This window comes from Borostomias antarcticus (assembly GCF_949987555.1).
Source record: "Borostomias antarcticus genome assembly, chromosome: 7".
In the NCBI taxonomy this organism is placed as follows: Eukaryota; Metazoa; Chordata; class Actinopteri; order Stomiiformes; family Stomiidae; genus Borostomias; species Borostomias antarcticus.
In genome coordinates this window covers 4,257,314-4,267,610 of record NC_140240.1, presented here as the reverse complement: position 1 = coordinate 4,267,610, position 10,297 = coordinate 4,257,314, and the positions used below count along the sequence as shown (strand labels likewise).

Here is a 10,297-nt window from a genome sequence, read left to right as displayed (position 1 = left end):
CATTACATTAAATATGCTATCTGATCAAAATAAGTCACTACATAGACTTGTATGTATGTATGGACTATGCATCCAGAGATCAACATTCAGAATTAAAAGCTTGAAATCCGAGGATCCTGTGTAATTTGTTCATGTAAAATGTACCCCTGAAAAACCATAACATTCACTATAAATTGCATCTTCCCAGATTACTGTATATTTTACAATGGAGCTGGATAGATAGTTAACGTTTAACAGGGTCACGTGCTCTGCCCCCCCCCCCCCTTCCCCCAGCTGTTTGATAGGAACGCCCCTGACAACCGTTGCCGCGTTCTCAACTTTCCAACTCTGCATAGAAACCGAGATTTCAGCTAAGAAGAAAAGTCAAAGTCAACTCCACGCAACAAGGGTGATGTCTGAAAACGAATAGCACCTTCCAAAGGTAGGCTATTTCAGGAGTATCCTAGAAAGTGAAACACAAATCTAACGTATACAACTTGTGTTTAACCAGGTTCATGCCAACTGTGCCAACTGCCTGGCAACTGTTTTAATCTCCCCGTAGTTTAACGTTAGCTAAATTAGCTACCAGCTAGCTAGTAATGTTATAACTAAGAGTCGTGATAATATTGTGTTTTGTAGGCTTATTTTTACTGTGTCCATTACTGTAATTAAGCAAGTGACATCACATTTTCATTGTTAGCAAAGTATTTTGTCACTTGCCATATTCATTTTTGCTTTTTTGTTGTGTGACAGTTCCATCTGTGTGGAGATGGAGGCAAAGCAGGTACACCAAAGCCACCCCCATGGTTTTGGTACATTTGTGCCACACCCCCCAAGCAAACCTGCAGAGCCCAAGTTATCTCACAGAAACAAACTACCAACAAAAAGAAAGTACCCTTTGATCGAGCAGAAAGGATACTACTCTGAGCTCATCACGACAGCAGGCAAACCGAGACTGCAGGTAGATAATTACTGTACAGCACAATCAATCATTTGCTACATACATTCAGGCTCAGGTTTGCCATTGTGTTGTTTTGCCTCAGATTCTAGTAGTATTAGTTGTAGTAGTTGGGGGGGCTGGGGGGGGGCACTGTTACAGCCTCAAAAGACAACATTAAAAAAATAAGGAGCTGCTACAACTGGCTACCACTAGCATGGCACTATTTTGATCTTTCTAGTACTGAGCAGTGACCAAATCTGCCTCTTAATGCTTTAGTCTTGCACAGAGGGACCAGAGACTCAACAGAGTTTACTGTGCCAATCTGGCTATGACTCCAACACTCCGAAAGGTGAGGCTCTTATGCAACAATTTGGAATGTGTCTAGAGAGTTACATGAATCTTATGTTTAATTTATTTTTATCAACCACTAGACACCTATAATTTAGCAAAAAGGTATTTTCACCAATGTGACGTCCCTCTCTGTTTGTACTCTGTTCTTAGTGACCACCTTCCGGACTCCCCCTGACCTCCACGGTCTGGTGGATAAGGACAGGCATGGACCTAGCACCCAACACCATCAGCAGACTGACTTCTCTCCAGGAGGTTACACCGCCAAGGTCCAGCTGGCCTACAATAGCCTGCCGGGACAGATCCCCCGCAGGATAGAGATTGAAAGGTGTGTGTGTGTTTGTGGCCATCTATTTGTGTAGGCAACAGCTCGAAGTAGACGGGCATCATCGGGTCATCCACAGACGGGCCTCCCATCTTTGTCGCCAGTTATCCCGGTCCTCCGTCACCTGGCGATCTCATCAGTGATCTCCACTCCCGCATCCATCTTAATTATGTCCACAAATGTTTTGGTAGGACGTCTTCGCGACTTGTGTCCGTGCCATGGAGATGGCTCCCGTAATACCAGCTTGTTGGCTGGAAGCTCTCGGTGTCTGTAGCAGTGCCCAGCCAGCCTCATTCTTCTTGGCCTCTCTCCGTACAGATCTTCAATACTGACGTGTGCGTTATGACTTATGTTCAGTCCTGGATATAGCATTCTGGTGAAGCATCCGTTCAGCAAGGGAGTGGCTCAGAGTCCAGCACTCACAGCCATACAGAACGGCCCCCACGATGGCGTCGAATAAGTGGAGCTTGAGGCATAAGCGTCCGTTCTTAAACACAGTCCATTTTTTTACTTTCTTATACCAAATCCCTTGTTTCTGTCTTTCAGGCGCAGGCGAGAGTACTTGAAACTGGACATTGCCCAGCTCCTGGCAGAGCAAGGCATTGACTCAAACCTTCTGATGCCTCAACACCAGAGCACTGCGGAACATGAGACCACCCCAGAGAATCCACTCCCACCTGTGTCAAACTACCTGCCTCTGGAGGTGAGAGGCAGTCTCAGACCAAGTTAGCTATATTGCCTTAATCACAGGCACAGTGAATCACGGTCTCTCTAATATGTCTAAAGGACTATGCCGCTGATTATGATTTATCTGTTTGAGAGAGTGGCTGTCTCTCAACAGTCATCGACTTTCTGCCCCAGGTGTTTGACAATGAGGAGTATGACTGTCGCACTCCTCAAGACTGGCTTGCCTTGGGCTATGAAGCCGGATCAACTGACCGCAAACCCTTACCTGCCAAAGCCCTGCTGCCCATGACTGACAAGATCCCCCCAGGTAGTCTTTTTATATGGTCATAGGCTAGTTCTTAAAAAGTATACAATTTAATTTATAGGAGAGGAGAGGATTTTTGTCAATTCCCTTCTGTCTCATCACCTTTTATTCTGAAGAGGACCCAAAAAGCCCCACCCTGGAGTACAGCTGGCAGTTTGTGGGGGTTCTTGACTACTGCAAGGAGAAAGGCCTTTACTTGGTCCAGAAGGCAGACAGGAATGGCAGAGTGAGAGATGCCAGAGGGAAACCTGTCATCAACGGGGGACAGAGAACAAAAGGCAAGTAGTGTTCATAGACTTTGGTCTAGATACTCAGATTTAGTTCATAGATCACCTCTATTTCCTGTCCCCTCTTTCCCCTTGGCCACACTGGTCAGTCAGAAAAGCGCTCACCGTCCATTTTGATCCGTATAGAATGTGTCTTATCTCTGCCTCTTCCTGTGTGTTCTATACTCTATTGTAGGTGTGCACCTGCTTACAGCCACTCAGCATTGGGTCCCTAGGATCAGACTGATGTTCTGCGCTGAGGACCCTCGTCTGTTTGCCCAGCGGGTCCAGTTTGCCCATCGCTGGAGGGAGAACACAGAGGCAATGCTGCTCTACCACCTGTCTGTAGACTGTATGCCCGTGTGGAGTGGCACACCGCCTATGAATACGCAAAGCCTCGCCCGCATCAAAGAGCATGCCCTCTCCACGCCTGGCCTCAGACTCAAACTGTGAGAGACATTCCTATACAGTACCGTTTCCTATTTGCATTTCATTGTGTGCCATTGCAAGGTTACTGTCTGTACTCTTTTCACCATATCATTTTGGTCATATTTAATCCAGTCTGCAGGAGTGTATAGTTCGTCTGGGGCATGAGATCAACCTGGAGTATCTCCGCACTATGAACCGGATCAGCTTTGACAGAGTAGTGCTGTCCAACCCTGAGAAGTTCTCCCACATCACTCTGCCTCAAAAGGAAGTGGAGCACGTGCCCCTGAAGGGTGAGCTCCTTGGTCAAATAAGAGAGGTTATTATGAAGAGGCCACTTAGAGGTCATTGGCAGATATCTCATTATCACATTATACTGTAAATGTTTAAGGCAGAGGTGTTGTTTATCATACAATCTTGAATATTGATTTTTTTTTTGCAGTGCCCTCACTTAAACAATGTTGCATGTCCACAGGGCTTGTGTCAGTCCCTGACTACCTTTTTGAGAACAACCGAGCTGCATTCGCCTTCAACTCCTTGCTGACCAAGCCAGAGGTGATCTCTGCTTTGGCCAAAGTGCGAGCCGAGTGCAACAGAGTGGCAGCCATGAGTCTCTTCCACATAACTTTCACCAAATCACTGCGTCTTGAAGAATTTGAGCTCACCCAGTCTCAGACACATGCACAGGTAAAGTGACATTTGTGTCATTTGAGGAACTTGTGACATCTTTCTCACGTCTTTCTCCCATGACAAATATGCAAGTATTGTATTTTTATTTATTCAGGTCCAGTTGTTCCTGAGGGACTCATGGGTGACCACCCTGTGTAATGGCATCCGCTCTAGCCTGAGAGATGTGGGGCCCGGCTGGTTCAGTCTGACAGAGTCACGCTGGGAGGTGTACAGGATGTCCAAGCTGTGCCGCCTCATGGCTCTGGTGCGCTACAGCCTCCAGGACTCCCTGCGTTTCCTGGTGCAGGATTCCATGGTCAGCCTGGCTCAGCTGCTGCTGGACGCCTGCCACAGCGTCCTCACCTGCCCTCAGGACCTGGTCTGGGGCTCCGATCTCATCAACAGCCCCTACAAGTCAGATATGGCCCGTCAAACTCTCTGCCTCTGTCTCTCTCTGTGGAAAACAAAGAAATCATCATACATTTCTTCCTTCGCTGTATAACCATGTCTAACTGTTGATATTGAAGTGTTATTGATACTGTTATGATACTGTTATTGCACACTGATGACGTATTTACCATACCTATGCATGCAGGCCTAAAAAGAACCCTCTGTTTCTGGTGGACCTTGTTCTGGACCAGACCGGGGTCCGCTACAGTATTCCTCTGGAGAACTTTGAAATATCCATCATTAATCTGTTTGATAAGGGAATACTGTCCACCCACAACGTACCTCAACTGGACAAGGCAAGATAAACTGCATTTGTTTGGCCTGATTTACGTAGACCAATGAAGTGTATGATAGACTGTTTTAAGTTTATCTCGATTATATTCACTCTGCCGTTATGGTGATAGTGAAGATGATGCCTTTTCTGATTAACGAGATGATAATGATAACCCTGTCTCTGTCTCTCAGTTTGTGATGCAGAACATGTTCATTAGTGGCGTTCCCCTGTTGGAGTCGGTGGGACTGTGGGAGCCTGCGGTGGCCGAGCTGAGAGAGAGGATCGGTGTAGCCCTGCGCCAGGCAGCCATACCCCTCAGGGCCTACGCCTGCCAGTACGAGAAACACCTGGAGCTGCACAACTCCGACATCGAAACCTTCCTCAAGTAAGACCTGCCACTGTGGGATAGGCGCGATGAAGTTGTCCCGTTAAATTAATCTGTCTTAGCTGGCTGGTGTTATGCAATGGCAATATCCCATGGTTGTGTTTCATGTGCACAGAGCCCATAGCCAGGAGGAGCAGACTCCTCAGGAGGTGAAGAAGGAGGTGGTGCAGCACCTGAAGGAGAAGGAGTGTCTGGACCACTCCCTCCCTGCGTCCATCATCATAGGGCCCTTCACTGTCAGCGTGGAGAGCGTGCGCCAGGGCCTGTCCAAGAAACGCAGAGCCCTGGCCAACGCCGTGCTCAACCGGCTCGCCCTCAAACTACGCAAGCAAGTGGAAGACGTGAGTCTCTCATTTGCATGGGACACAGGTATAGAGACAGGTATAGAGCCGAGTGTATTTATTCATTGTGTGAGATATAGAGTGCACAGAAACACTCTATTGTATGTATTGTGTATGTTATTAGGCATGCGAAGAGTGCAAGGCCATCAGCAAGAAGCTGTATGAGAAACCCAACACCATCGAGGAGCTGACAGAGCAGCGCGAGTGGATGAAGCAGATCCCAGACCAGCTCAAAGCCAATGAGGTGCAGACTGATAGAATGATACAGACATGCTTTGTATAAGAATATTAAGCTAAACACCTTACAGGGCGTTAGGGCCAATCCTCCTCAGGGCCTTGCCTCATGGGGGCATGTCATCTATAGGGCGTGCCGTCATGCGTCAATGCCTGTTTGTGTGGTGAGGGAAGCCCAGGTGTTTTCTGTGTTTTCACTCGTGAAAAAATCGCCCGCTTAAATTGAAGCACAGCTTGTAAATCAGACGCATTGTCGATCTCACTTTCCAAATCTCCCCTTAGGAGGTCCTATCCAAGGCTACGTCGGACTATGAGCTAATCGACGAGTTCTTCTACAGTCTGTCCAATGATGACTTCAATGGAAAGTAAGACAGACCATCCATCATGACGTACAGCATTGTTTTCAAAACTTTCTGCTGGATGTTAGAAATGAGATAGTGATTTTGTTCAGGACAAATTCGATTATCGGGCCACAACTTACATGATCATGGATAATAAAGAGAGAGATAGTGAATTCTGAATAAAAGCACTCCCTGTCTCGGTGCAGGTGGACAGCCATGGCGTGGCCACATAAGATCGTCACCCAGATGGAGACAGTTTCAGCCCAGCATGTGGAGGATGAAGAACGCTTCCACAAGATCCAGCTGGCCGACCAGAACAACTTCCAGGAGCGCCTTGACTCTCTGCAGGTCGGTGGAGCTCCCGGCAACATCCCCCACCCATCTAAGCCATCACATAAGGTACTAAAGTACAGTAACCATCTGGGTGCGTGGTTACAGATGGTGGTGGCTGGCTTTTCCGGATACACGGACGCTAGCAGAGCCCACGAGGTGGCCAATGAGGTGAGGCGTGTGGGCAAGCAGCTGAAGGAGTCCCAGACCATGGCCCAGACCTACAACAACCGGGAACGCCTGTTTGGCATCCCTGTCACCAATGTGAGTGGGGCTCTTGGCGCTACTCTTGTCATGATCAACTTCCATCATTGCTTTTCAGTTGTTTACTTGGTCAAGGTGAAGTTCAAGGTCAATGCAAGTTTATTGCACACAAGGAGAAATGTGTTGTGCCGCCATAAATAAACACATGTCAGGACATAGGCAGGGAGAAATATGCCCTCCAGTTGTGATTGCGTACCGTCGTGTGCATGTCGCAGTACGAGCGTCTGCAGAAGCTGAGCAGGGACTTCCTGCCCTTCCGAGACCTGTGGACTACCACGTCAGACTGGCTCCGCTGGCAGGAGAGCTGGCTTAACGACCCGCTGTCCGTCATCGACCCCGAGCAGCTGGAGCGCAACGTCACGGACGCTTTCAAGACCATGCACAAGTGTGTGAAACAGTTCAAGGACATCCCCGGTGAGGAGAATAAACTAAAGTCACATGAGACACAGTTCATTAACCATAGGCAGCCACACAGTGTGTGTCCTACAGTGACTACTTTCTTATTCATCCTGTATCTTTCTTTTAAACGGCGCAACCCCCTCTATGTGCGAGTCTGTCCGTCCGTGCGTGTTTGTGTGTCCGTTCTTAGCGTGAGATCTAGACCAATCAGGAGTAGCCAATACCACACTGCACACCAGCAGAGGGCAGTAGAGATTTCGTATAACCTGCTTGCACCATACTTCACCACCTGCCTGGGTGTGATTTTTGTCTTTTTTCTGTCTCTCCACACACGCTCCTCCTCCTCTTCTCCAACCCATCCGCCCAGCCTGTCAGGATGTGGCGTCCGAGATCCGGGGGAAGATCGACGACTTCCGCCCCTACATCCCTCTGATCCAGGGGCTGAGGAACCCGGGGATGCGTAGCCGCCACTGGCAGCTGCTGTCGGACCGGATCCACATGAACGTGAAGCCCAAGGCTAACCTGACCTTCTCCCGCTGCCTGGAGCTGGGCCTGCAGGACCACGTGGATGAGATCGCCCGCGTGGCCGAGGTGGCAGGGAAGGAGTACGCCATCCAGCAGGTGCTGTGTCGAGCTGGAAAACAATCCCATAAACAAATATGTAGCATGTTACACCTATTCCGTTGTGTGCTAGTAAATTGTGAACCCCTTGCTCTCCCTCTCTGCCTGTTCAGGCCCTGGATAAGATGGAACATGAGTGGTCATCGGTGGCCTTTGAGGTGCTGCCGTATAAGGAGACGGGCACGTACATCCTGAAGAGCTCGGACGAGGCGTCCCAGCTGCTGGACGACCACATCGTCATGACCCAGAGCATGTCTTTCTCTCCCTATAAGAAGCCCTTCGAGGATCGCATCAGCACCTGGGAGAGCAAGCTCAGGATGACTCAGGTACAACTGAGAGAGAGACTGTCATTGTATGTGTGTTAGCAGCGACGGGCTATATCTCAAGAGTATACAGTTTGACGAAATTTTGATATTGGCCGTTGTATATGATTGTAAATAACCTTATAACATGGCTTATAATGCAAAAGGTCAGACCAGTCCTTTAAGTTACATGAGCATTGCCATTCTAGATAGACCATGAGTCAAGTGGGCTGAACAGCCTTGTCTCCATTCAAAAGCATCCGTGTTCTACTGAGTAACAAGTTCCTGATCGTCATCCCTGTGTGTGGCTGCCCCCTGCTGGCAGGATGTGTTGGAGGAGTGGCTGACGTGCCAGCGGTCCTGGCTCTATCTTGAGCCCATCTTCAGCTCTGACGACATCAACCGCCAGCTGCCAGTGGAGGGCAAGAGGTATCAGACCATGGAGCGCACCTGGAGGAAGCTCATGAGGACCGCTCACGATAACAAACAGGTCAGATTGTCATCAGTAGGACACATTGGTTCAAATATATTTGATTATGAAGCACATTATGATCCACATTGTACATACAAATAGTGAATGCTCCAGTTCTGTGTACACAGTACAACACAGTACCACATCAAGGCATTGACAGACCTGCATGGGTGATACTGTCCATATATTGTGCTTGAATACACATAGAGATCATAGAAGTCTTCATGCGCGAGTTTGCCCCTGTGTTGCGTCTGTAGGTGATTGACCTGTGTCCAGACCCCCGTCTGCTGGACAGCCTGAGGGACTGTAACAAGCTGCTGGAGATGGTCCAGAAGGGCCTGAGTGAGTACCTGGAGACCAAGCGAGGCACCTTCCCCAGGTATGCTGCCCAGTGACACAGCCCAAACTCCCTGACCTGCTGTCTTGTGAGTGAGAGAACTGTCAAACGTGTGTGTGTGTGTGTGTGTGATTGACTCTTTGCGTTTGTCTTGGCAGATTCTATTTCCTGTCAGACGACGAGCTGTTAGAGATTCTGTCCCAGACCAAAGATCCTACTGCAGTACAGCCTCATCTGCGCAAGTGCTTCGAGAACATTGCTCGGGTTTGTCTGCTCTCTCACTCTCTCTTTCTCTCTGTCTTCACCTTTTACCTTTGTTGTTTTTTTTTACAACAACTGAGTAACATGTTTATGACATTGATATACTGTCTCCTCCATGTCCTTCAGCTGAAGTTCCAGTCAGACCTGCAGATCACCCATATGTACTCGGGGGAGGGGGAGGAGGTGATGCTCTGTCTGCCCGTGTGGCCCTCTGGGAATGTGGAGGACTGGCTGCGGGAGGTGGAGAAGTCTATGAAGGCCAGTCTGAGGGACAACATCGACCGCTCCCTGCAGATCTATCCACAGGTTAGAAACCCAACAGCAAACTGATGATTCAGCATCTCGTTGGGACGTAGCGATTCACAAACCGAATTCTGAAAGTGAGAAGGGAGATTTGACAAGCGAGAGCGTTCCCTCTCCCCTCAGCAACCGCGCACAGAGTGGGTGTTGTCATGGCCCGGTCAGGTGGTCATCGCCGGCTGTCAGACCTTCTGGACCACGGAGGTGTCCGAGGCCCTGGAGCAGGGAGACATGGCTGACCGCCTCTACCCCCAGCTACAGACCCAGGTGTGTGGCCGCAGTTTAGTGTGACCAAGGCTGGTCTGACATCCTCAATGCTTCATCAAGGGCTCTGACGCTGTGTTATACCGTACCTCTTTGTGGGAAAACAATGGGTTAAGTATCTGAGCGGCTCAGCTTCGCTCAGAGCGTAGAACACACTTAACGGGTTGCTCGGTTACGCTCAGATTGATCTGCTCAGAGCGCAAGAGAGCACTTCTAAACTACAATCAGTCTGAGCAAACGCAAAAGGAGATGGATCCCATAAGGATGCTCGTACAGCTCTCCAGTGCTGATTGCACACAAAAGGCCTCCGTTTCAGTGACCGAAGAGGAAATGAGTCGCATAGATGAAGGGATGTCTGCCTCCTCCACCAAAACATTGAATAACGCACCTACCACTGCTTTTTGCATAGCCATTTTCAGTGAACGTTTTTGACATATGACGGTTGATCAGCGCTCAGAATGAGCAGAACGTTAAGTGTTTTTAAAATGCGTCCAGCGCTCACAGTGAGCATTCTAAGCGTGAGCGCTCAGTTACTTAATGCGCCCACTGTGTGACTTAACGCGGGCGCTGCCCTCTGTGAAGCTCGGTGACCTGGTGCAGCTGGTGAGGGGCCGTCTGTCGAAGATGCAGAGGGCCGTGCTCTCCGCCCTGATCGTCATCGAGGTCCACGCCAAGGACGTGGCCGCCAAGCTGGTGGAGGAGGGGGTGTCCAGTGTCAATGACTTTGAATGGATCAGCCAGCTCAGGTTTGTCCCGCTGCTCATGTCGCTGCTCTTAG

General features: G+C 49.2%; 1 protein-coding gene across 1 annotated transcript in view; it reads left to right on the top strand.

Moving 5' to 3' along the window:
* Positions 1-748: 748 nt before the first annotated feature.
* Positions 749-10,297, top strand: part of dnah1 (dynein, axonemal, heavy chain 1) — a gene marked incomplete at both ends in the record, with an annotated part of 32,098 nt that continues 22,549 nt past the window's right edge. The window contains 26 exons of the mRNA XM_084440975.1: positions 749-940; positions 1,196-1,268; positions 1,421-1,595; positions 2,139-2,295; positions 2,454-2,586; positions 2,700-2,861; positions 3,046-3,298; positions 3,411-3,568; positions 3,751-3,962; positions 4,060-4,358; positions 4,540-4,690; positions 4,860-5,053; positions 5,169-5,394; positions 5,519-5,638; positions 5,911-5,993; positions 6,176-6,317; positions 6,408-6,563; positions 6,779-6,977; positions 7,330-7,583; positions 7,697-7,909; positions 8,211-8,375; positions 8,615-8,736; positions 8,853-8,958; positions 9,082-9,261; positions 9,382-9,522; positions 10,102-10,265. Coding sequence (XP_084297101.1) covers positions 749-940; positions 1,196-1,268; positions 1,421-1,595; positions 2,139-2,295; positions 2,454-2,586; positions 2,700-2,861; positions 3,046-3,298; positions 3,411-3,568; positions 3,751-3,962; positions 4,060-4,358; positions 4,540-4,690; positions 4,860-5,053; positions 5,169-5,394; positions 5,519-5,638; positions 5,911-5,993; positions 6,176-6,317; positions 6,408-6,563; positions 6,779-6,977; positions 7,330-7,583; positions 7,697-7,909; positions 8,211-8,375; positions 8,615-8,736; positions 8,853-8,958; positions 9,082-9,261; positions 9,382-9,522; positions 10,102-10,265 — 4,430 coding nt within the window. The remainder of the gene's footprint in view (positions 941-1,195; positions 1,269-1,420; positions 1,596-2,138; positions 2,296-2,453; positions 2,587-2,699; positions 2,862-3,045; positions 3,299-3,410; positions 3,569-3,750; positions 3,963-4,059; positions 4,359-4,539; positions 4,691-4,859; positions 5,054-5,168; positions 5,395-5,518; positions 5,639-5,910; positions 5,994-6,175; positions 6,318-6,407; positions 6,564-6,778; positions 6,978-7,329; positions 7,584-7,696; positions 7,910-8,210; positions 8,376-8,614; positions 8,737-8,852; positions 8,959-9,081; positions 9,262-9,381; positions 9,523-10,101; positions 10,266-10,297) is intronic.